The following is a 27361-nucleotide window of genomic DNA, read 5'->3' on the forward strand; positions in this document are numbered from 1 at the left end:
ATTTAAAGGGAGGTATACTGAAAGATCCATCAAGATATTTTATTTATGAAGTAAGACCAAATGAAAAAAACAAATAAATGCTATTGGATCAAATTATAAATACCCACAGGCTGAAATTTTATAGCAAATTTTTCAAGGGGGAAAGGAAGGGAGGTTGGAAGGGTTGTTTCATGGTGAAATGAACATAATTTCTCTATGTTATATCCAAAGGCAAAAACAAACAAACAAAAAAGTTTTCCTTTAGACTCTTGCTACCATTAAAATAAATGAAAAGCAAAAGGTTATGGATTAAGGGAAACTACTTTCATACAACACTTACTTCGACACAACTAAATTTTGTCTGCATATCACTTCAAAGTGAGGAGATAAATCACAACTGATAATGCAAAATAAAATGTTTTTCTTTGTTTCTGCTGTCTTTGCAGATGAATCTATAGCACAATGTAAGCTGAAACATTCAAGAAGTGGTTTTCTACAAATTAACCAATGCAAGGAGAGAACTAACATCAGGAGGCCCTATGCAGTGTTGTAGGCACCGAAAGAAACAACAAAAGTGGAACAACATGGCAGCCATTGTTCTAGATGCAGGACACTTACAATTACACTTTCCCAAGTATCCATATTAGTTTAAAAAATTTAAAAAAGGTAAACCCTGGCAGTAATATACATAAGGCACTTGTGTTGGTTGCCTGTACCTGCATTGGTAAAACTGAAGTTTTACCAGTCAAATTTTTAGGAAACCTATTAAACATGTTTTTTCCTAATAAGAATACAAACATTTTGGACTTGACAAAAGAACTTATCAAATTAATTAGTGATGATTCCAAAGTATAGCTAAGAGCTAAGATTGAACAGACAGTTCCATGTGATTTAATATCATTCTAAAAGGGAAAGCTCCAGCCACTATTAGGGAAATATATAATTGATCCTCTGCAGCAACCCTTAGTATTTCACAAATAAACCTCCATAGGCAATAAGTCATAGAACATGGGTGTTTCTGATACAGGAAGGAGTCTCTGATGACAATCCCCACTCCTTTTCCTCTTAAGTGGTTATGGTTAAACTGGCTTCTGTTGCCTTCCCTAGTGGGTCTTGATGCTCCTCACCTATTTTCAGGGTGTTATACCTGACCCGCCATTTCAGATCTGCACATGGAAAAGAAACCTTGTCTCTCTTGCCAGAAATCACAAGTTTACGGCCTTCCTCATCTTGATAGTTTCTGTTCCAAATGCCATGTCCTGGGCATACTTTCCCCAGAGGAGTTCCTGTCTCCAGACCCAAAAGGAGGCACCAGGCACTGCCTGGCACTCAGGGCTTGTACAGCAGCATACTTTCTCTTTTGACTTATGTTTGTGCTGAAACTTCTAAGGCACTAAGGACGGTGGACACAGGTAGTGCCACAGACCACGGCCTGTGGCATGCCAACTTTTCTCCATTGCCAGACAAATCAGGGATTTATGGACGAGGAATCTGGTTATAAACAAGCAAGTTATATAAAACTTGCAAGCATGAGAACCTTTATGGGTTAAAACAATAAGAAAGCTACGAATAACATAGAGTAACCACTACAAAAGGCTGATATCTGAAAGTTAATATGAAGCCAACTGTATTTTCATAGGGCTACTTAAGTGACATTATATAGGTGAAGATTAGTTGCATTTTCCATAGGAATTCCATTTGATTTGAAAAATGAAATGACAGAATGAGATTTTGAAACATTAATTTTAAAAATTATTTCAAAAAATTTGTTAATGTGATAACTGCTAGAAAGAAGGACAGTAAAATTTAGTCTGTTGGCTCATAGTAACCAGTTCTTTTGAGTCTGAAAAGTAGAGCGATAAATACACTACAAGGGCCTGGATGGTATTGTAATTTCATAAACAGGAAATTATTCCTAGCTTAAAATTAAAGTTTAAAGCCAATATAAAGGAATTTAATTTGGGATTATACTGAAGAAATGTATATTAACTTGGTTTTTGGGAGAAGGTAATTAAGTAATTATCTATATGATTGCAGGAATCAGTGTCTTAGCCACATGGAAGTTTTCATTTTTGATACTCAGGACATGTTTTATCAAAGCAAAATAATGTCAACAAAACATACTCAACAAGATGGAATAGACAAGAAAATATACAGAGAAAATAAAATAATATTTCTTTTAATTCAGTTTTTTTAGAAGTGTTAATCCTGAGGATTAATTACTTCACCAATACAGTTCTAAATCAATATAGGGCTTAAGAATAAAATAATAATCAGAAACCAACTTTTATTTTTTTTACTGGTATTTTCTCTATTGTTTTCTTAAAAGGGAAGAAAACTGAAATTAATGCTGAAAGTTTTGTTGAAACATATAACTATGGAACATTAGGTAGATTCCTGAGAACTCTTACATTTCATCTTTACCAACATTTTTGCTACGTGAAAAAAACCCAGCATGCTCAAGTCTCAAAATGTATCATCCACTACATCATTACTAGCATTCAAACAAGACTAGGATTGATTTTTACTGGTTTTTGGAAGATAATACAAAAAAAAAATCCGTTTGATAGTTCAATATGTTATATGCTGGTTTTGACTCCAAAACATGTTCTGCTTTTCTAAATTATTCATTCCACGCCAGAGAGACAGCAACTACTGCTCAGTTCTTCAGATATTTTGCTTCTAGAAATGTTAACAGACAGCCAAGTGAGAACATCAATTTAAAAATTACATACTTTGATGCTGCATTGACTTTATTTCTGGTTCTAAATCCCAACTGCAATTAATTTTAAGAAATATCAACAGTACTTATATTTATTTTATTGAGGATTTAAAGATTCCTGAATCAGTTTGTTTAGTCTTTTTTTCTTCCTTGGTCTAAAGCTGTACTAGGGGCTGCCAGGTAGTTGGTATTCCGACAACTGAGTTGTTCTTCAATTGCATAAAATACTTTCAATTATAAATTTGTCTCAAAGTGAAATAGACATGTTTTTAATAGTGTAATATATTAACTATGGTCCTTAAAAAATCATTCATTCTTGTATAAACTACCAGAAACATTGCTATTTAAAGTACTGATCTATAAGTTTATACAGTGTAAAAGCTATTTCATAGCAAAAGGCACAAAAATAGGAATAGGTCTAAAGTAACAACAGTGAAAGGTTGAACAAATAACCGGTAAAACTTCCAATACATAATCAATCACTTAGCTATTGTACCTCAAGAATAGGACTCCAGTCGAGAACTGATGAGCTCATGAATACCATCCCATTTCTTGAAACTGTTGCTGGAGAAGCATTATCAATATTATGAGGTTCAAAGACTATTTTGCAATTTGGAGCCATAGGTATCCGATCACCATTTGCTAGTGTCAGAGTTCTGTTGTCATCCAGGACAGAATTAAGGTTCTCAATCCAAATAGCATCAACTGGACCATCAAGAACTATCCAGATGTGGTCACCTATAATCCAGAATAACAGATAAAAAAGCCAATGGAGGAAGTTCTGGTTTCTTTCAAGGGCCAGTTTCTTATCTCTGCAAACAAATTTTTAACTAATTCTGAATTCATGTACACAGCTAGAATCTCAGATTTTAATACAATTACCTTTTCCATTACTCAGTTTCAATTAAGTACTTCATTTTGTCACCTATTGATAATTATTATCCATTGTTCAATACATAAAGTGTCATCAGCATAAGTCATCAGTTTTTAATAGTCTGAAAGAGTTTTATGGATCCAGTCTTCAAGACAGTAATATATTAGGTTTATTTTGAGTTACATAAAACAACATAAAGAAGATAAGAGCTATAGAAATATTTAAATTTAAACAGCATTCCTTTGTTTCCAAAGAGTTTGCATAAATGTAGACGAATCAAATGAAAAAAACACTTGAAAAATCATTCTTTCAAATACCTTCCAAGAGGAAGATTCTTGAGGTTTGTTCTGCTCGTAAACTTGATCCAGTTCCCTTTTAAGTTTTTCCTTTGCTTTCCATCTAGTAACAGAAATGTATCTTACAGCCTCTCTCTGTTTCCTAGGAGTGTCTGGCTCTGTTCTGATCACCTCACTTGGATACTGAGCAACAGGCTCTGGTTGGAAAGAGATCCCACCTTGGCTTCTGGCTCCCCATCCCTTCGGGAGCAGACAGCCCCGCTGTGCATTGCTAGATAGCCCTTTAATCTGAGATGTGCCTTCAGAATGAGTACTTACTATCTACATCTAGATGGCTTGGAGAATTGCTAGGTATGAACCAAAGAGGTTCCAGATGATAAACTTTTTTTATTTAGAGGCTTTTTACAACTACAGTTCAGGCATCTCAAGCATGAGATGGTCTGGATTTTGATTCATAAAGAGACATTACAGAATTTTTGCAAAGAGTGAATCTGAGGAAGTCATATGAGTATGCTAATTTTTACTTCATCTTGAAGAGAAAAAACTAAAAATTCAACAGTTAATGCTATGCTACATTCTCAAAGGTGCTACATTTTTAGATTTGAGACAATACCCAACAAAATTAAATTTAAATATATTTTCTATTTTAAAAATATCTATGTTCTTGAAGACTAAGAATTTTTGTATGAAAATAATGCAACAAATGTCAGGATTTTATTTTATTTTTCCCATTTGTCCTTAAGGCCTAATGATAAGATCACATACAGATCAGATTTTCAGACAAAACAAAGAAGAATCTATCTAGCATCAAAGTACCAAGGTCAATCTTTTAGTTAATATAGCAGTCTAAGAATATATGTTAGCATTATTTTAGGCAGAAGTTGGTTGCCTAAACAGAATTCTCTAGTGCCATTTGAGATGGACTATGATATGTGCAGGGCTAGCTGATGAGATTCACTCCCTTTTAATATGGCAGCTGCAGAACAGATAGAAATCCTGACAGCATCAAAATTTTTTATAATATACCAGTATTGGGAGAACTGACTCTTACCTTCCACTTTTCTTCCATACAAGCGCTTAATATGCAAAAAAGAGGGTTTAGCAAATTCAGTGAAATAGTATTTGTTACACTAGACGGTTTGAACATAAATCATTTACAATAGAGCAGCTTGGTTTTTCTTGTTTCATTTTGGAGGGAAGTGTTTTTCATTATACCTTTCTTGGCTCTTAAAGTTTTTCTCCAGAGTGTTGAAAATATTCCATCTGTCCAATCATTTGTTGCCACATCAAGACGTCCAAACATTTGCGGAGCAGTTATAGCTTTAGGATTCATTCTCATTTCACGATGTGGCTGTCCACAATCTGCAAAGGCAGATCATCAGTTAGTTTTCATATTTCTTTTCAGCAGTCAGAGAACTTCAAGTAATTTAAAATTATTACATCCAAATGTATGCTTTAATATGCATTCACAATTATAAGATGTTGTGTATTTACTTGGAAAACTTATCTCTTGCTATACATCAACATTTGCTAACGGGAGCCATCGAAACAAAGTAGAACAAAGGTCTGAAACTTTTGAAAGTATAATTCACATTTCATAGCTTCATGGGGAACAGAAGAGCAGCAATTAAAATTTATTTGAGGTTTATTTTAATATTTTGAAGGCTTATCACACAATAGAGCTTTAAAGCCTTTGGTTTGGATGCACATTTTTAAAACCCAATGACTAAATAACAGACAGATGCTCCACATGACTGATTGTTTTTTTTAATTTTGCCCAGCTGTGCACTTGCATACATCTTGGAATAGGTAAGTATAAGATATTGGCATATCCTTCTGAATTCTTTTAGGCAGCTAAATTCTATCTAGCCATCCCAAGATCATATAACCTTTATTTTTTCCTCATTAATAACAGCTTAAAAATTCCTATACCAAACATCTTTAGAAAACCCAATATTAAAACTAGTCAGAAGATGTTGAAAGAAAGAGCTAAAAAATTACTTGTTTTAGAATATCTTATAAACAGAGTTTACTACCATATAAGATATGACAAATCACGTAGTTTAACATTTCATGAGGTTGTGTGAGAATATCAGCTTTGAAAAAGCTGGTGGCGGCTTTATTTTGGTAGAAGTTCACATCTCAGTGCTAGAAAAACATAGAAAAATAGTATAATGTATAATATTATATATAAATATATACCTGTTCTTTCTGCTTTTATTCCTAAATGGAACAGTGATTTACGCTGCAATATAGAGCTTACAGTGTTTCTTAACAGAGTAGGGTACTGCATGTATTGCTGAACTATTTTTTAAAGAAGCTATCCATTTCTGGAAAATTGTATTGGCAGCTTATGAAATGGGGCAAAACAAGCTTACCTCAAAAGAGGTGGGTTTTGTCCCCCAGCTATGACCTTTTTGTTTAATAAACTCAAACAGATTTCTTTAACTAATATTTTTGTTTAGAAATACAGAGGACAAAAAAAGCACACACTCCTCAAGCCTCCGGTCAGGACACAAAATGAATACCCTTTAAGACTTTGTCACTGCCTTAACCAGGAACTATCTCCTAGCAGCAACAAATGATAGAAGTAGTTATTTCATACTGCAGATAAAGACCCTGTCTCGTGAATTGTGTTCAAAAAGAACTAAATACTTACAATCTCTTCTCTGTGCTGACCAGTGACAGGACCCAAGGGAACGTCCTAGAATTGCGTCAGGGGAGGTTTACATTAGATATTGGAAAAAGGTTCTTTCCCCAGAGGGCGGTTGGGCATTGGAACAGGCTCCCCTGACAGAGTTCAAGAAGCATTTGGATGATACTTTCAGATACACAGTGTGACTCCTAGGGATGGTCATGTGCAGGGCCACGAGCTGGACTTGATGGTCCTTGTGCGCCAGGAGATGGTTTAATCACTTGTCTAAGCTGCCTACCTAGACAGAACTCCTCTTGCTTAACATTTCTAAAATAAGAACTTCTGATATAAGTATCATAACATGGAAAATAGGACATAAAGTATATGACTTTAAATGTCAGACATTTTTAAGCTTTTAAAAGATACTATTACAATAATTAGTATCTCAACATACAAGCTGATTCTTCCAGTAATATTTTCTCACAGTGCAGAAATTGAGGCTTTCTGTAAAGAAACAATGCGTTTTAAAGTTTATATTTTAAAAGTTCAATAACAGTACAATACAGTAAAACACAAATACATACCTGTCATTGCTTTCATTAAAGTGTGAATGCAAGTAGTTTTTCCTGCACCGCTAGGTCCTAGTGTCATCAATCCATGCCTTACTCTCTGGGTTTCAAAAAGCTGGATAACTTTCAGTTTCCAAGGAGGATGACAAACAAGTCCAGCTTCCTCCACCTAGAGGTAGTGACAGAAAACCAAATTACTATTATTTTAGTGCGCAAGATACTTTGATGCTTTAACAAAAATATATATCTTCAGTAGATTACTACAATCTTTGTAAAGGCTTTGTGTATATAAAAAAACTGTTGGAAAAAGAGATATTTGGTACTCAAATATGCATTCAGAAAAAATAAAATAGGATAAACCATCCTTTTTTTAGCTCTTCTTAGTGTTAAAACATCATTTCAAGGAAAAGCCAAGTATTTTAGAAACACTTTTGCTAGTAATGTCTTTCACAGCTACATAGCATTTTCCACTTGCTTTTCCACTTGCTTCTCAGAAGAGCTGCCTTTTTATGATGATGATGACTTGTGTTTCTGAATGCTTAAAATAACCAAAAATTTTTATGTAAAGCATCATTAAATATTTCTTAGTATACAGACAGATCTTTGAGTAACTTCTCAGTAACATTTTTCCAAGAAAAATCATTTTTAAAAATCAAATATCATATGCTTGTTAACATCTTTAAGCTTGGAACTAATACTAACAAAAAGTAGTAATCTCCCTATAATGATATTGCTTTTGCTTGTGAAAATGACTCTGTTTGATGTGAACTAGAAAGTAGTTAGCCAGTAGAGAAAAGCTAGAACTATCTCCTAAGGATTCATAGCACACTATGTTTTTGACAGTCAAAAACATTTCTACAACTTCAAGATCATGATATAAAGGTGAATCTCTCAAAATAACAACTATATTTTAATTTTGGTATAATTTCTGTTCAACAAGCATCTCAGAAACTATTACCAGTAGAAAGAGGACTAATTTTTTACTGATAAGATAAAACTCAGCTTTTACAATTACTGTCACGTAGTCAGTTAGAACCATTGAACTGGAATTACCACTTGCTATATCACTTGCATAACGAAGCTCATACCAGTTTAGCTTATTTATCTCTCTTTGCAAGGAAGCCAAGAACAGAAGGCAGAATAAGGTAAATTCATGAACAGCAACAAGGAAGTCCATGCTGCCACCAACTTCTCATCACCATGAAGAACACCAATGTGGAAGCAATGGAATTTGCAAAACACAATGTAAGCATCATATGCTCCATTTTCAAGGATACACAAGAAAACTCTGTTATCTTTTACATAGTAAAAACTCTTACAGTTGACACCAAACCAGCCAAGTTATCTTTCTTTACAGTATCGAATATAGCCTTCTGACTTGTTTTCAGAGTCAACATATATACAGTAATATATCCAAAATCTGATACAATAGAATGTATCTGATTTTTTTCTTCACACAACTCAAGAGGGTCATGGTAGCTATTTCTTCAATCTAATACAATGCCATCAATGGAAACTTTTCTTAATAATTTCTAAAATTCACGGATATTATAATAATCTTGTGGACTAGATATTTCCTTAATCAATAAAAAAGCATGGTCACAAGCAGACTTGACATGTTGTCCAAAGATTCTCTGTTAACACTTGTAGTATGTAGTGTGTCTGGCTGGGATGGAGTTAATTTTCTTCATAATAGCCCATATGGGGCCATGATTTAGATTTGTGATCAAAACAGCATTGATAACACCACTGTTTTGGCTGTTTCTTAACTGTGTTTCACAGCGTCAAGGCCTTCTTTGTTTCTCACTCTGCTCTGTCCACAAGAAGACTGGTGATGTGCAAGAGGTTGGGAGGGAACACAGCTAGGACAGCTGACTCCAACTGACCGAAGGGATACTCTGTACTATGGAATGATAAAACAGTTTGCGTTGGAAAGAACCTTTAAAGGTCATCTAGCCCAATGCTCCTGCAGTGGTAACATCATGGTCAGCAATAAAACTGGGAGGAAGTTTCTCCAAAGTAGCCATTGCTCAGAGACTGGCTTAAAATCAGTCTGCTGGTGGTCAGTAACTGCTTTTGCATCACTTTTTTCTATTTCTTTTTTCTTCATTTATTAGACTGTCTTGATCTAGACCCATGAGCTTTTTTGCACTCTCTTCTCCCCTTCTGAATTTCTCCCCCAGTCTCCTGGGGGAAGTGAACAAGTGACTGGCTGTTGGCTTAGCTGTCAGATATAAAGCTAATATATCTATATTACAGATATAGATCTAATATAACTATTACTATATATCTAATATATATTATTTTAAATATCTAATCTATCTATTAGATATATCTATAATATATCTATTATAAATGTATATAAATTATATTCTTAAGTTGGTCCTATTGAAACGCTACAAACATCTAGTGGGAAATTAAATAGAAATGTCATTTTGGGTAAATATTTTCTCAAGTTCATGTTCTAATTGTCAGATTTTATACAAATATTTAATCCTGGGTCACATAAGGCAAACGTATATACATGCATTTTTAAAACTGGACCCCACAAATGACTCACAAGAAAACACAGGGCACCACAATCACAATTCAGTGATTTCCTGAAGAATAAGCTTAATAATAATATGCCAATGATAAAGATTTATGGAAAAGCTTACTGTTCTTCTAAACAGTAAAACATAATTACCACCTGGATAGATTCAACAAAAATAATTTTCTTAGATGTCACATCATGATAGTTATGCCAGAGCAGCACAGATCAAGAGAAACATCACCTTTTTGTCAATGGCTGCTTCAAGTTCAGGATAGCCTGCTTTATCAAGCTGGATATCTGGAAACAGGTCTTCAATTAGACTCAGGAATAAAGGTTCATCTTCATCAATCTAGTGAAAATCAGGGAAAACAAAAAGCCACACAGATTAAAACCTATTTTATTTATTCTATCATCTTTAAAAAAACAATCCCTAGCTCCTGCAGATCTAAAGAAATATTTGAGAAGACAAGGAACCATGTATGGTAATCCCCTAGGTGCTAAACACTGTGGAAGAGCAAGAATCAGAATGGGAATGGTTCCAGCAGTGGAACAAGATATACAGCAATTGAAAGAACTTTATTATATGGACTTTACAGTTCTTATGTGTTTATAAATATGTGCATTGTATGATTCCCCGATAGTTTGTAATACTCGGGTTTGCCCAGACATGCCTCGTGGTGCCTGTTCCCTGCTTCCCTCCAGTTCCTCCCTCTTCGCTTGAGTCCCTATCCCTATTTGTTCCCTAGTTGTCTGTCTCTTGCTCCACCCCACTTTCTGGTGCATTCCACACCAGAGCTTATGAAACCCTTGCACATCTTCATTAAACTAGCATTGCACCTCAAAACTCGCTTGAACCCCTTTGTGCAGTGCCGCGATCCTTCGCCCCTCCCCCACGGACCATGGCACAACACTAGCAAGGACACAGCAGAAAGAGATCACGTGATGCTTCCATTAATCAAAATAAACCACCAACATACAGACTGAATTTCTTAAAAGGATTTTAGCAATAATATTATTTGTCCAAGATATTTAAAAAAAACATGAAGTATCACAACAGAAGAGGGCTTTTTTAGCTATTTAGATGGGTGACTTGGTACTCATTACTGTGAATAACAGATTATTTCAAAAGCGTTACTAAATACTTAAGGTCAACATTTCTAAACTTACTACACAGACATATATTTTGTCATTTATTTCTAAAGGTAGCAGGGGAAATATGGAAAAAAAAATTCTGAACAATTCAAGGTTCAACCCAGGTAGGAAGCCAAGAAACACACAGCCCCTCTCTCACTTCCTCCTCAGCCCCATACAGGGTACTATGAACAAAATTATCTCTATCCCAGCCAAAATGTTCTATTCAGAGAACAAAACATTTCCAGTTAGCTTCAGTGTAAAGGTCACATCCAATCTTCTAGTGATCACATAACTCCAAAGTGCAGTATAAGTAATTTATCAGGCCCTCAGAACTTACTAGTTTAGACAGGTTCATATCTCTCAGCACACGCATGACAATGGTTGATTCAGTATCTGTGGGATTTGCTCTTTTTGCTGCTCCTAATGTACGTAGCACAGACAATATATTCCGCAAGCCAAAATCATAATGCACCTAGAAGATATGTGAAGTTTGGGAAGATTTTCTCCAAGTTAACCAGGGATGAAACAATTCTTATTTACTATTTAAGATATAGACATGTATGAGAAGTGGCACATGTGGTTCAAATGCCTCCAAACATCCAACAACTAGACTTTGGCTGTGTGACTATGGGTGACTTCACTCTCAAACTCTGCTACCATCTACTAAACCGTAATGTGTGACAGAAAAAAAGAAATGCAAGCATGAGAACTATCAAGAAATACTCCATCAGTATTATTTTGAATTTTCTGTGGCCCTTGGAAACTGACTTTGAGAAACATCTGAACAAGCACAGGGAACACAAACCAAATGCCTTTCAATCCACTCTGTAGGGCCAACTAGTACATAAGCCCTTTATTTGTCTCAATCATTACCATTCATTAAAGGTAAATCTTAAAAATAAGCAGTGTTCTGAATGACAGTCCCATTCTTGTACTGAGAAACCTGTGGCACCAGTTAATCTCCAAGACAGCAGAGGGCTGCATTACTAAACTGCAAATGTCATTTAGCTTACTTAGTGAACATGAACTTTTCCATTTTCTTCACATGAATACTTTGTGACATCATATATATTTTTTCCCTAAAATAACTTTTTCCAGTATGAACATAATCACCTGCTTTGACAGTTGTTCTTCACACAGCTTGTACAGTGTAAAGAATTTCCTTGCCAGTACAACATTAGCAATGAAACCACAACTAGCCAATTTAACACGAATTATGATTTGACGATCAGGAACCATCATAGCCACTGAACGGAAGTTGATCTTCAAGTTTTCAGGAAGTTCTTGCCGTCCAGCATATCCTGGATTCTGGAGAGAAAAACAGGTTTTGAAGTTGATTCAAAACAGGCTTTGAAGAAGGATCAACAAAGCAATGTGTAATATGGTTAGATAAAACGAGGTTTTTGGCTTTAAATCACATGTAAAAATGAATTGCCATGTAGATTTACCATCATATCTCTACAGAATTTTTGCCTCTTTTACATCTATAAGATATGAAAAATTTTCCCCCTAAACACTTCAAATCTGAGTTTGTCTTATAGGTCCTATTTTTACTGGCTACTTCTACCTATATCTCTACGGAGATTTTTCTGTATTTATAACAAAAAACATACTTCGGGAACAAGAACATGGCATGCAGAAGCAATCTGAAACTAAGATAATAACTTCTATTTATAGTGCTAACTGCATTTTTTATTTGCATGTGCTTGATGTTATTGAAACAAGATCCTGTAAACTGTCATTGCAGTAATGCTCAACATTCTTAAACAGTCAATGAGTTAGTTCTAAGAACTGACTGAGGTAAGAATCAGCAAGTACATTAAACATACCAGGTTAGACTTCAGTATTGTACAATCATCACTGGCATATTAGAAACTTACTGAATACCTACCATGGTAAGAAAGATGCCAAATTCTGGGTTCATTTCCACATTGTCTCCATCAGTAAAAATAAATCTTTTTTTGCGTTCTTTCTTACACCTCAGCACAATTGCTATTTGCTGTGCAGCTACTGATAGTACTGGTAAATCAATACGATTGAATTCATCAAAGCAACCCCAGGAGCCAGACTGAGCAAGACCTTCAAAGAGAAAAGCAACTAAGTATATGACCATCATGGTGTTAACCCTTTTTTTGGTGCAACTCACAACCCAAAAAATCAGGTTAATCTATCTCAGGGAAAAAAAAAGTGTCTCTTTTTGAGGGTTAGGAAAGCAACAAAGAGAAGAGTTTTAATTCTTTTTTGAGTAAGAATTCACAAAATTCCGAAAGTAAGATTGTATAGGATACTACATCCTTTGATTTCTGCTCCTTTCTCAGTATCTTGAATGTTTTCCTGTTCCTCTTTACCCCAGAAAAAAAATTCTGCAGTGATTATATGAAAATAAAGTGTGTTGTCAATAGCTTATTGCACATATTAAAATGCACAATACACTTGCTTTCATCAGAAAAGAAGTTAGGGGTCAGCCTGTGCCAAAACTACATTCTTCCTTAGCTATTTTGGGGAAAATGAAACAAACAAAAAAAATCACCAATACAGACACTTGCAATTACACAGTATTCAAGAACATCCACTTGATCTCTAATTTGACATCTGCCATGACTGACAGGTGCCTAAAAAAAAGATGTCATCTGCACCTAACACACATAGCGCTATTCATGCATTTCCTTCTACTGATAGGAACTTTGACATTTGAAGGAGCCGAAATACTGAAATTGGAATTCAAAACATTCTACGAGTTCAGCAATAAATGTCACAGCTTTTTCTTTTCCTCCTTGATTATTTTAAGTGACTTTATATATCTTTTCATAAACTATGTTATGTTTTCAGACATTTCTATTTCTTGGAGATGGTGTTGTAACCATATTTTATATTCATAACAAGATATTAGTTATTTGCATTTATTAAAAGGCTGAAAGCATCTGCTGGTTATGTGTTGATAAAGATGTTCTAGCATTTTTAACTTTCATATAGTTCATAAAATCATATAATCACAGAATACCCTGAGTTACAAAGGACTCACATGTATCAACAAGTCAGATCCCTGAGTTCACACAGGGCTACCGAAAAGTTAAACCATATATCTAAGATTGTTTTCCAAACTCTATTTGAATACTGACAAGCTTGAGACCCTGACTACTTCCTTGGTGAGTTTGTTCCAGTGCTTGACCACATTCTCAGTGAATATCCTAGTATCTAATCTGAACTTCATCCGATGCAGTTTCAAGACATTCCCCTATGTCCTATTACCAGACACCAGATCAGCATCTCCTTCTCCACTTCCCCTCATGAGGAAGCTATAGACAGCAATAAGGGCACCTCTCAGTCTCCTTTTCTCAAACACAGTATATTCAGCTGTTCCTCTTAAGTCATGCCCTCCAGTTCTTTCACCATCTTTGTTGCTCACATTTGAAGATATTCTAGTATTTTTATATGGTCTCACATTGTGGGCCCCTAAACTGCACAGAGTACTTGAGATGAGGCCACTCCAAAGCTCAGAATACCAGAACAATCTCTTCCTTTGACCAGTTGGTTATACAGCACAACCTGGCATACAGTTGACTCCTACCTTTGAAGATCCTCCCAAGTCCTCGGAAATCCATCTGATCTGAACAGTTGAAGACCACTACATATTTTCCAAGGCAGCGTCCCATATCTTTGATGGTTTCAGTTTTTCCAGTTCCTGCAGGTCCCACAGGTGCTCCACCCATGTTCATGCCCAAAGCTTGAGCCAAAGTGATGTAACATCTAAAAGGCAACAATCAATCATCACTTCATGGGCTGCCATGCACAGTTTTCTGTATAGTACCAGAGGAACTTACTCAAGTAAGGTCTGATTTAAGGAGAAAAGGAAAGAGATGAAATTACATGTCTCTAATTACAAATTAAACCAGTAAGGAGGAAAATCCTTCACTCAGTCTCTGATGCAGGGAATATTAAGGTTCACCTTGTTATACATAAAGCGAAAGAATAGATAAACCTCTATAATCAGCAAGCTGAAATATCTCAAGAAGGGAAGAAAGCAGATACAGAGAAGTTGCCTAATCTTAGTTTGGTTAGCTTGGTTCATTAATTACTTTATCTGAAGTAGTTATGAACTACATTATACTATGGAATACAATAATGAAAGACAGCTAACCTTTCCTTTGTCATCCACCTTAAAAATTGGATCAAACAGTGCATCCCATTTTCATAAGTGAAACATGCCTATGCAGTGCAGTAAACAACTGCTAATAATTATATCTTAAGACAAGCTCTAGAATTTTCTGTATTGAATAGTAAAAAAAACCCAAACAAAACAGGACAAAACAAAACAAAAACCCCACCCAATGCCCTTATTTTGCCAATGTTTACTCATAAAGCATTCTTAGTGTTATTCAAGTCAGGTAGGTTGACCTCCCTGATAATATGGCAGCAATTCTTTCAACATCCTTTCAGATCAAAGATCTCTAATCTATTACAGCTGAATAAAAATGTTTTTTCTATCTGTTTTTCATGTTTTCCTTAGCTTGCCTGTAAACACCTACTTTTGTGCTGTATCTTTCTCTGCATATTGTATCTGTTGGATATACCTGATCCTCCAGTATACTAGCCTCACATACACAGGAATCAAGGTCACATACATCATATGTACGTGGGAATCACGCAATCATGTGTCAGAAATTAAGCTGGACATTATTCATATTGTAAGGTACAGAAACAAAAATACTGAAGTATTCCATGTAAAATTATTGACTTTGACAAGATTGTGAAGGACAAACTCTGCAGAGATCAATTTTGCATTCAACAGGAATTACTAAATTGCTCTTGTAAAAGCCTAGGTTTGTCAGTAAAGGAAAAAGGAATAAAATTAGTCTTTTTCACCTGTCTGTAAGAGGCGTTATGACAAGCCTGTCAGTACAGCCCAAGAATTCATTCTGGTACGTGAAACTCACATCAGTGATCTTAATCAGCATTTTATCAGAGTCTTCTTTAAAATAAAATCTACACTGTTTCAGCCACTCAAAGTCTGTAGGGCTCTTGACACGCATGCAACACTAAGAAAAGAGGGAAAACAAGCCTACAGCATTTATGGCTAACATTTATCTTTACATTTATATTACATCATTTAAGTAGCATTGCAAAGGTGGCACTGCAATCACAATGACACACATAGTCGGACTTAGAGAACAGCTAGTAACACAAGAATAGTGGAGACCCTATCTTTTTACCACAAAAATTGCTAACATGTCATTGCTGAAGCCCATACAAAGGCAAAGGAACTTTAGGCTTTAGAAGAGTGTGTCAAAATTCTAAATACAAATACATAAGCCTCAAACAAGAGTCATCACAATCAGTTTAACATGAAAATTGCCATTCCTTTTAGTCATCTCTACCACTTCAGTTCTACATGAGTAGAAGGCACGTAATGTGATACTTGATTTTAAAAACTGCCATAAGAATCATATAAAACCACGTGCAAATTGGAAAAAAGGTATTTCAAGGCAGTGTCATGGTGCATATACTATTTAAGAAATTCAGAGCTGGGAATAACTCACAGTTGATAAATTGAACAGGATTAAAAAAACGTTTTGCATGTTTTTCCTAAAAATGATACTGCACATAAAATGATTATAACTAGAAACAAATGATTCTAAAATGCAAAGATTGGTGCCTGCCTATAAGCAATGGGTTAAAGCTCAGTACTTCTTTTCTCAGCCTAATTTTAGAATCAGGTCTAGGGGTTTGTATAGGTAAAAGGGCATGCCAGCTTTGAGTTTGATTAAGCTAAATGTTTTCATTTTCCTAATTTTAGTATCTTGTGTCTGCATGAGAAGGTGTGAAGTGAATAAATAAATCCCTAAGTACTAATTAGATATGCTACTGAAACTAGAACAGAGGAGATAGCAGCTTCAACCAACTTCAAACTTTTCCCTGTATTATAATTTTATATTCATTTTATTTACTCATGGAAACTCACAATGCAGTCCAGAGAAAGGGCAATTACTTGTAACTAAATGTGTGAGGAAACAGAAGTCCCTAACTGATCAAGCAACAGAGGTGTCTAACTTAAGCGGACCAACGTGAAACATTATAAAATTCTGCTACTGCTTGAGGGAGGGGAAAACCCACTGAATTATTTAAAAGGAAACTAAGACATGGTTTGAAGCAACATCAGCATTTTTATAATATTCCAGGTCACATAATCATTACAGTCCTGAAATTAAATCTTTATCTTATGAGGCAGGAGTTCATAGGTATACTAATATTTTCTTGTTATCATTTCACATTCTTTTATGTGGAAAACCCCTCATAACTCATTGCAAAGTTTTTAATACTTACAAGACCATCAAAAATGTCCCTCTGATGCACATGAATAGTGATTAATGTCTCATATTTAATTCGCTCAACTGGACTAAGGTCTTTTGTTGTCATGTCTATCAGCATGTTTAGAAGATCAAGGAAAAACTGGTTTGTCTTTTGCATAACTTTTTTATCATGCTTGGCATTAGTCAAAGCTTCTTCTGAGTCTCTTGTCCAAATCATTTGGATCCCCAACAACCCAACCTTAGAAAACACAAAAGTATATGGTTCATAATCTTTTCTCTTTCACCTAAAATGTACATTCACAGACACATAAATTAAAGAAATGGTTCTCCTACTATTGTATAAAATTATTTTTCATGTATCCATACAGAGGTCATTCAACCTATGCATTTGTTTTGTGCATCCCAACTCCCTTCATAAACACATAGTTAAGTCCACACTTCAGTCTTGTAAATACTGACTATGGTGCATTGCTGATACAACTCTTCAATATCATTTACAGTATATATATAAATACTTATATATAATGCACATAATTATATAATTAATTATAATTATATATAATTAATATACCATATATAATAATTAACCAGCGAGTAATTAATGCTTCAAATTAAATTTTTTTTTTCAGTAATTCGCAAAATCTTTATTCCATCTCCAACAACATACCTGATCATGAGTGAAGAAGTTTCTCCTAAGAAAATTATTTTTCCTCAACATTACTCTCAGTTTCAAATTTTAGCAATATATAGTGTTAGCCTGAATACATGAACAATCATAAAAGGTTACTACTTTTCCTTCAATAGTCAAGTATTAAGCTTGTAAAGAAATAGTGTTAACTTCATTACATTAATTTATTGCCTTCAGTATTATTTTTAAACAAGAGCTCCAGGGTAAATTTTCTTCTTTTGGTTTCACATATGAAAGTGAAGTGTAACTTAAAGACTCAGGTGATTAAAATAAATTTAAATGTTAGTTTTGTATTTATAGCACTGGCCACAATTTTGATTGCAAAGACAAGAAAAAATGTGATACATATCTGTGAATAATTCTTCATTAACAATTATATTACCTGGGCTGGGTAAGTAGAAAGAAATTCAGTAATCTGGAAACTTGTTTCCTGAATGTCCATAGCTGCCTGGCGAATAACATGATGCAGTGAAAGCTGGGATTCCTTCAACAGAGAACTGAGCCAAACTTCCACATTTCCTTCAGCCATTACAGGTCTAGTCAGTTCTACAGTCTCACCCTCTTGTGAACTAATCGACAATATACGATCATATATCTAATAAAAGCAAAGCAAAAGCATTTTGTGTTTATAGATGAATTTTTTATCTTTACAATAAATGCTGCTTTTTTCTGCAATCACTTCATTAAACTTATTTAGGTAGCTTTAAATTATGCCAATTCGTTCAGTGATATGTAAAAACAATTAAATCATTACTTTTGTTATGCAGAAAGGCTTTAAATAAAACACTGTCAACTGAACAAGAAGACAACCCCAATATGTTGACAAGTTCTGAATTTCACTTAAGTTTCAATGGCAATTCTGTGCAATTTGCTCTAAGATGACCCTGCTTGAGCAGGGGAGTTGGACCAGATGACCCACTGTAGTCACTTCCAACCTTACTCATTCTGTGACAACATCCACTTTCCAGTCACAATATAGGAAACCTTCCTCCATTACTGGTGGGTTAATATCCTAACAAAATTTACAGTCTTAGAATAAAAAATAATGGAAACACAAAATTTAAGGAACACGGGCAATTAAAGGAATTTCAAAAGCAGGGGATGTAATTTCTAAGAAAATGTATACATAGAAAGGGAAAAAAATGTTGCTATCTGTTCTTGTAAAGGGTATAAGAAAAGTGTTCTTCAAACACCGTGTCTGAAGACATATTAAGGACAATTCAGAAACAGGTGAGACTCTAGACACACTTCTAACAATGAAAATTGAATGGAGGATTACAAATACAGGTAAAGATACAAATCTGATCATAAAGAATCAGAAGTTTATCTGAGAGGATGCCAGCCTACATCAAGCCACAGAAAACGGTTCCGTACATGGGGTTTTTTTTCTGAAACCAAAGCACTGGTGCAAATTTTTGGTTTGCTATTCTATTTAAAATTTTACAATTACATAAACAAGGATATGAAACTAAATCTTAAATGAAGAAAGTCTACTTAAATAGTTGATGAACATAGTAAAACAGTCGAATGCCTTATGCACCCAATGCTGAGGTATGGGCAGTTACATACCTTTTCATGGAACCTGACAGTTTTGATGTTGTCGAAGATGTTCAGCAGATGTGCCTGTATATTATGAGAGTCTGATGCCTGGCCAAGAATTTCTAAGAGAGCAGGATCTGACACAAAGAAGAATCGTGGAAATAGAAGGCGCTTTTTCTCCAGATACCTGCATTTTTTAAAAAATATGGTGGAGAAGCCAGGAGTAGACTGTAAGTGGATTAGGTTAATTTATACATCCTTTTCTCTTTGAAAGTGGTATTTTTCACAATTTATCATTCCATATTTTAGCTGTGGCAATGACAATTTTTATCCAACATACCTTCATGTTAAGCATCTGCTTTAAAGCTACTCTCTTAGCACCAGAAATCATTTCACAGAAACCTTGTATTATTTGCTATAATCTAAACACCAGTAAAAAGAAACTAAATAAAAATAAAATGTTTTTACAAGAAGTCTGTTACTTGCCATTTAGAACCCTCATGCTAAATTTCTTCCAGATTTGTGAACGGTCTGAATAGAACGTACAGATCTAGAGTGCCTTCTGGATTGAAACTAGGCTGGAAAAAGCTTTGGTTTCAACAGAGAGAGACAGTGAGTGGCAGCTTAGTCATAAATCAAAGACTTACCAGTGAGCTGCTAGCAATTTCTCTGGAGGTGTTGTATCATCCTGCTAACTTGTTTGCTCAGTTCAGCTGAATTCATAGTAGAATAAGAACATGATCTTTCCACAGTTCATGGCACAGTACTTGAGCAATTGCTCTTTCCCTAGCTACACAATGCACAGCCATCTGGCCAAGACTGGTCTTGTAATAATCTTACCCTGTGAGTGATTTCTGACAGATTTCAAGCTGTTCCAGTAAATGTGGTAATAACTGCCCCATGATTTCATCTCCAACACAGCACTGAACAACATTGGGTGTTTCATGAGCTCGGGTCATGATCCTTACCCAGGATTTATCAATGTTAGAGAAACGCTTTGCTTCCTGTTGAAACATGACAATGAATGTAGAACGGAAGAGATGGATGAAGGAAAAGAGGGAAAAGGCACTTGCTTGCAGAATTGGCACCCAGTAATCTCACCAGTAATCTTCTCACTAATTATCATGTGTCTTCCTGAAATTTTTCACCTCAGAAAACCACAATTCTTTCTGCTAACACAATACAGCTTAGTTCATACTTGGCTGTTGAGCCAGCTACCTACTTTCTCTTACAATCATTCTTAGAGCAAAAGACCGAAAACTCACTAGGCTTGAATTGAATGCTTCAAATATGAAGGTTTTTTTCTAAAAACTAAAGTTAATTTTTAATTTGAAATGCTACATAGGAAAGTTTAAGAAAGGGATTCCTAGGTAGTACTAGGCTAGCAGTAGGTACACTAAGCTAGCCTACGTAGGCTAGGCTACTACTAGACACAACATTTGAATACATATTGGTTAACAGCTTTACAATCTAGAAGTAAAAAGATCAAGTAGCTCACACAATTTTATTATTCTTTCTAACACAGTACCTTTCATTGGCGTTGCTTACTTAATTTCTTAGCAAGGATATTTTTGTTAAGTAGCAAATAAATGAAGTTTATGTTACTGCATCAATTATGACATCACAGTTAAATTTTATTCTTAAAATGTAGATAAACGAACCGAAAAAAGGCATGTCTACAAACCTTTGGAAGCTGCTTTGCTATGTCACCACCAACAAAAACAGCTTCTAAATAAATCCACAAGTTCTGCACAGTCAGCCAGTTCTCAATGATATCTGTTGTGTTGGAAAGAAAGTGCACCCATTTCTGAATCTGTGTCTTGAAGGGTGTGTTGTATCTAACAAAAAAACCACAAAAGACAAAAAACACCTTGCTTAATTTCAAGAAGAAAACAAGATTCGTGAAAACCAGCATATTACTTGTAAGGATGAGGAATAATTTTGCTGGTTATATATTTTTCAAGTGAAAGTATATACTCAATTCAGCTAGTTGTCTGCTCTAAATCAAACCAGCCCCAACTTGCTGCTTTGTACACATGGTGTATAGCACAGCTCTGATCCAACAGAAGCTGAGTAGCAGCAAGATTACAATTTCACTCTGAGGTAAGGTGGTTTCAAAAAGGGACTATGCAACATCTTTAAAGCTGTAAGTCCCAGAGTTTCTGAACTCTCCTGAATCCTTGCTTTTGAACATCTGCCTGACGATCAGGTTCTGCGTTCCTTATTTTACCTGAGTGCTCTGGCATGTGAAACCAGACAAAATGAAGCTCGCTTTAACTGAGATTTTCAGCACCTTTGGCATGAGTCAATGACCTATCACAGGGGCAGAGTAGCAGTGCCTGTAATGCCCGTGGTATGCCTGCCACTACCAGGTAGTGTTCTCCCTTATATCCCCACTTTCTTGCATCAATGAAAACTGTCCATTTGTTTACTCAGAAAGCCTGAACTGCAACCATATGCTTTGATACACACAATAAAAACTAGCCCATGAACAGTTCGAGGACAAGCAAGTTCTCAGGTTTTATCTAAACATTTATTTTCCTTCTCCTCTGTGACAGATTTGTTCATTAAAACAAATATTTTGCTAATATTTTAATCTCTCCCCTCATTCCTCCCCTCCCTTTCCTGTTACCTGTTATTCATGAGAGAACCAAGAATCATCAAGCTGTCCTCCATGGTAGTAATTGTTTCTGATGTGCTGTCACCTCTTAAAAGAAGTTCCCCACGAGTTTTAAAGTTTGTGAAGACAAACGTTTTGTTATCCCATTCAGCTATCACTTGTTTCAACTTCTGCTCAATGTCTTTCTCCTTCACAGCACTTATGCAGATATCCTTTTAAATAGACAGGATGTCAAAACAAGCTATGAATGCTTCAAGTCTCTGGTATACAAATCTAACACTTATTTCCATTAACCCTAGGTAAGGTTGATTAGCAATTATTTACAAAGTGGAAAGATCTACAGATAAACAAACACCATAGCTAATAATCTGTATCCCATATCACGATATAGTCAATGTCAGGGGGAATAAAAGAATAACATAGTGATTACTTTTCATATCTTTAATGTTGCAAATTAACTCCCAGTTAATGATTTGAAGTTGCAGGATTTGAAAAAAAGAAGTTGACACCACAATGTATTTGTGTTGTTATTTTATACAAAAAGTTAAATTGACTGTCCATTTCTCTCTTCTTTCTTTAGAAATATTTTGTTTTCCTTCTTGCTACTATTACTCCTATACTATTTGAGCAGTTTGTTTTATTTCATGCATCCATTTTCCTTCCTTCACAATACCTCTATTTCCTCTTTATATCTTAATAGTGGAGCTTCCATTATATCCCTCAGTTTGAATGTTTCACTTTCCACATCAAATCTGTGTTCAGTGAGATCTGTAATCTGCTTCCAGTGCCGAGGCATCATCGCTTTATTTGACATACGCTCAAGCAATGGGCAACATTCACTGAAGTCCTCAATGGTCTTCTTTAGGTCAAAAAAGGCCTGCCATTCCTTCACAGCACGAGGAAGCTTACGGCACCTATTTCAAAAAGTTTCAAATATTCTTTCTTTAAAACCAAGAGTATATGGTTTTAACAGCAGAACACTTACCTTCCAAATTCAGGTTCCCTGTAGTTAGACACTTCCGTATGTGATTCTGCATGTGAGAAAATCTCTTTCCAGTCTATGTCAATGACTAATAGCTGGGCAGGCACCTACAGACCCCTCTTAAAGAGTGTAGCTGCCTAATTCTAATATACTCTGTTCAAGAGATCTTCAAAATCATCTGATTTAATCTGTTTAGCAGGCTCATGACACACACTGCTCGGTGTTCTAGAAAAACCCTGTTCCTCAGCATATGCAGTTTAATTCTTTTAATTATTTGATTTCTGGTTTGATGAAAAGTTCAGCTTCTATGCATGCAATAAATCCCATTTACTCTGAGTAAATACATACTCAGATATGATTATTGGTGCTAACCAATTATAATCATATTTAAGAAATAACAAAAGAACTTTAGGCAACTTTACCACCGCACCAGTTTCTCACCTGTTCTGAAATTCCAGAAGTTCACTGTTAATTTTTTCAATGTCTAATTCTGACCAAAGAATATCACAGTAGCCACTAATTGTGTCAATGACACTGTTATATAGTTTATAGAGTTTCTGTAACATATTCAGTTGCTTCTGTATTTCAAGCAGTTGAGGATACTGAGTAACTGGCAAACCAAAAAGATCTTCCCCATCTGTACAAGTAATATATTTCCGAAAAAGATTATCAAAACGATTCTAAGAAAGAAAAAGAAAAAAAAGATTAAATTAAATAAAATTAAATAACTAAGCATTCAAGATCTGGCATTATGCAGGAGCTGCATTAGAGACTAAAATCTAGGAAATAATAGAAAGATATACAGAGATAATGACAGCTTACACTGTCAACAGTTTTGTCAACGATTTTCATAAGAAAAGTAACTTTTAGCTAGCTTGGAGGCACATCTTTAGAAGTTGACAGGAAAGCCATTTACTTTACGTGACACAGTGACAGAACAATAAATGCTAAGATTGAACTTGAAAGAGGTGGAGCATGACATGCAAAGCAAAGAAAGATGGATACAGCAAATTCTACCTCTGCATGTATGCTGTGCAAATCTTTTATTGAACAGTTGAAGTAAGAATTATTACTATGAAAGCAGCAAAGAGAAACACATTTGAATCTATATTTCAGTTGCAATATAGTTCAGGGAACACAGTAGGAAGTCAAATGAATAGCACTATGGGAAAAGGAAAAGCACTGGGAATCATCATTACAGGAATAGATATTAATCATAGTACAAAGAAACACTTCAACGTGGAAAATTGTCAGTTTAAATGGAAACATTTAATTCTATTGGAAAGAAAAAAAAAAATCAAACCCCTCCTCCCCGCAAAAAAAACCAAAACACAATAATGAACACAAGAATAGCCTATAGTCAAATACACTAAACTTGAGAGTAGGCTTTCATCAGGATATTTGAATCTAGTAATCATTATCTATTCAGCCTTTCTCTTAACTCCTATAAAAACAGCATTCTTTGCAAAAGCATAGAAAAATTCCAACTTAGCTTTCATTAAGTTAAGACAGACTTTGCCAAATCAGTAACCCTATGTATGAATGACAATTAGTTGAACTACTAGGATTCATTCTCAGACCCTTTAGATGTTAGTTTACTCGTAATAAGTTATGTCTTAGAATTAACAATACCTGAAACATAGTAAGCCTGTCACTGGCTTCCCGAGGCTTTAAACCAACGACCAATGGCCCATTCTAAGAAAAAAAAAATTCCCACCTTGCATCAGATAACAACTGAACCAAGAGATCACAGTTTCCTACTAGAACAAGCACTTTCTCTAAAAACAATTAAAAAAACAAACCAAAAAAAAGAACACAATTGTCTTTCTAATGTAGAAATTGTCATTATAGTGTAAAAGCTGGGCAATCATAGCTCCTTTTTCTAGCATTACTTAAAAGATGATACAAGACTAGTTCAGCTTCATTCATTTATATTTTGTACTTATATCTAGCACCAGAAAACACTTCTCACATTCCAACATAATTTCTCATTAGTTCCATTTTTCACATTTGCTCATGCTAACTAGCTGTTTATCATAAACCTAAAATATCTCCATTCTTAATCTCTAAGAAGTGATTATCAGCATTACATACTTCAGTCACATACAAAACAATAACCAAGCCTGCCCTGCACTGAAACTCAAATACCATATTAGCAAGAATAAACATATTCAACAGTAGAGGCCCATCCCATTAGTCAAATCCAAAATCTTTCCATGCTCCCACTGTTCCTCAAAAACTCCTCTAATACAATAAAATGCAAATACTTGCCTGATCATAATCTAAATAGAACTGTGCACAGTCTTCAGTAAAAGTCTTCACAGCACTAATAAGCTCTCCTCTGAAGTTTGGCTGCAAAGCAACGAGCTCATTCTGCACTTCATTTGCACGGATTAGCAGCTTTTCCCAAGTGTAGTGCAAAGTGTCCACCTTTTCTGTCTCTTCCTTGGCAACAAGTAGATCATATTTGTTCAACATAGCATAGGATTCCTGTCAGAAGGTTGGATCAAGATACATAAAATGATAAGTTAACTTGATATACATATACATATGCTAACATCTTAAATTTTTAAGAACAAAGAATGATCTGTTAGAAAATCTGTTCTTTTTTTGTATATCCATTATCACACTCTGGTAAACCAATACCAAACTGGAAGAAACATCAGAATTTTATTCTCTCACAACATTGGTTTCCACTTGCAACACCAACATATGAACACTCCACATACTGAAACCCTTAGTCAAGTTTCACAAAAATACAACTGAAATTCACTTACTGGAAATTAGCACAGGGTAGAGTAGCAACGAACCTGTGGCATAACAGTTTAATTTGAAAAATTTTGTATGAAGTGGAATTATTTTCATTTACGTTTTCCAGTTTGATCAAACTGTAGTTAAATTGCAACAATAGAAATATAACTCTGTCCACCATGCCACTATGTGGAAAATACATCAATCTCCCTTTCAAAAACCTGTAGTATGGCTTCTTGTGCCTAGGGACTTGAGGCTCCTGATTGCAGAACTGGAAGCTTACAATAAAATTATGGACACTCAGGAATCATGAACATGTTGTAGGAAAAAAGAATTCTACTGAACAACTAATCAGTGGTGGATTTTGCCACACTACAGTCTTCTTGAATACACACTCTGGTCAGGAATGCAGAGAAACAGTTACCGTCTGGTTTTAATTCTGCCATTTGTCAGATGTTCAATAAATGTATATTATCATTTTAACTTCTTTAAGGAAGTCAGTTGCTTATGTTTATTTCAACCGACTCAAGCAATCACTCCTGCACCTTCTCGTAGTTTTCCTAGCATTCAGATTTTCCTCCTCTGTAGGCTAAGCTAAAAAAAATAAATTATGAAACTCATTCCTTTTCATACACAGACTTCTTCTACAAAGTATGAAAAGCTTTCTTGCATTAAATATCTGTATGCTCATCTTCCTCTTACCTACATCACTCAGTTTCTGCACTGCTCCCTGAACCACCATTCACCTCAGCAAGTTTATATTTGTTCAAATCAGAAATTCACACAAAAAGATTGACAGGAACACAACAGGTCTGTCACCCAACATTCAACACATATTAAACCATACATTTTCAAAGTGCTCTGTTAAGCTTTTATCCAGAAAATAAACTGCTCTCTTGAAACAGTAGCCATACATGCAACATTAGCTACCTCAATGGGCCCAACTTGAGAGTCTATGGAGATCTGTAGTTCTCTGATCTCTTTTAAAGCTGACATGGCTATTCTGATATCATCCAGGTCCGTGATGCTGCGATTTAACTTCTTGCCAGTTTCCTCTATAAAAGTCAAAATTGCTTCCATCTCAGTTCGGTACTTCTTATTACAATGATACCCCAACAAAGTCATCCAGGCTTTAGTTTCTGATCTCAGTGCTAGCTTCAGATCAGCTAAAAACATTGAACAATTAATAGATATTAGATATTGTAGATATTTTTTAAGATGCACTTCTAATCTTTTTTGCAACGTATGTTCTCTTTGGTGCCAGTTCCATTTTTTCAGTCTAACCATTCACGTAAAGAGAAGATGAAATCATATGGACACCTCTGAGTGGTTGATAAAATTGTTTGCAATTCAGGATTACTTTCCTCCTAATCCTCTCAGAATTTGTCATCTTTTCTACTGGAAAGATCAGCTAAAAACATTGAATGATGAAGAGATACTAGATATTGTAGATGTTTTTTAGGATGTACCTACTGGAAAGATGAGGCTGGACTCCATACTTGTCATCTTGTTCATATGTCATTATACAAATTTCTGTTCTATACATCTGTAGTTGAGTTTTTTCCTCCACCATGGACAGCAGAAGCGGCAGCAAGAACAGCACTGACTGAGAGAAGCAGTGGCAGAGAGCCAGCAGTAGATAAGGAGCAGCAAACAGACATTGCAGTCAGGCAAGAAGACACAGAGTTGTTTGAAGGGAGAGCAGCAGCAGGGAAAGAACTAAGTTCTACA

General features: G+C 35.2%; 1 protein-coding gene across 11 annotated transcripts in view; it reads right to left on the minus strand.

The window, feature by feature from the left end:
- DNAH5 (dynein axonemal heavy chain 5) overlaps window positions 1-27361 on the minus strand; it is a 128809-nt gene that overhangs the window by 50183 nt on the left and 51265 nt on the right. For all 11 annotated transcript variants that reach the window (XM_027681587.1, XM_027681580.1, XM_027681557.1 and 8 more), the window contains 20 exons: window positions 26561-26796; window positions 25151-25369; window positions 24512-24574; window positions 23321-23559; window positions 22571-22811; window positions 21910-22109; window positions 20962-21115; window positions 20118-20281; window positions 19308-19464; window positions 18121-18333; window positions 17064-17288; window positions 15606-15778; window positions 14311-14489; window positions 12634-12821; window positions 11856-12050; window positions 11080-11214; window positions 9850-9957; window positions 7091-7244; window positions 5087-5233; window positions 3198-3439 (listed from right to left, as the gene is read on the minus strand). In XM_027681587.1, the coding sequence (XP_027537388.1) occupies window positions 3198-3439; window positions 5087-5233; window positions 7091-7244; window positions 9850-9957; window positions 11080-11214; window positions 11856-12050; window positions 12634-12821; window positions 14311-14489; window positions 15606-15778; window positions 17064-17288; window positions 18121-18333; window positions 19308-19464; window positions 20118-20281; window positions 20962-21115; window positions 21910-22109; window positions 22571-22811; window positions 23321-23559; window positions 24512-24574; window positions 25151-25369; window positions 26561-26796 (3632 nt within the window). The remainder of the gene's footprint in view (window positions 1-3197; window positions 3440-5086; window positions 5234-7090; window positions 7245-9849; window positions 9958-11079; window positions 11215-11855; window positions 12051-12633; window positions 12822-14310; window positions 14490-15605; window positions 15779-17063; window positions 17289-18120; window positions 18334-19307; window positions 19465-20117; window positions 20282-20961; window positions 21116-21909; window positions 22110-22570; window positions 22812-23320; window positions 23560-24511; window positions 24575-25150; window positions 25370-26560; window positions 26797-27361) is intronic.

Source organism: Neopelma chrysocephalum, unplaced genomic scaffold (assembly GCF_003984885.1).
Source record: "Neopelma chrysocephalum unplaced genomic scaffold, ASM398488v2 Primary Assembly neopelma1_22b, whole genome shotgun sequence".
Taxonomy (NCBI): domain Eukaryota; kingdom Metazoa; phylum Chordata; class Aves; order Passeriformes; family Pipridae; genus Neopelma; species Neopelma chrysocephalum.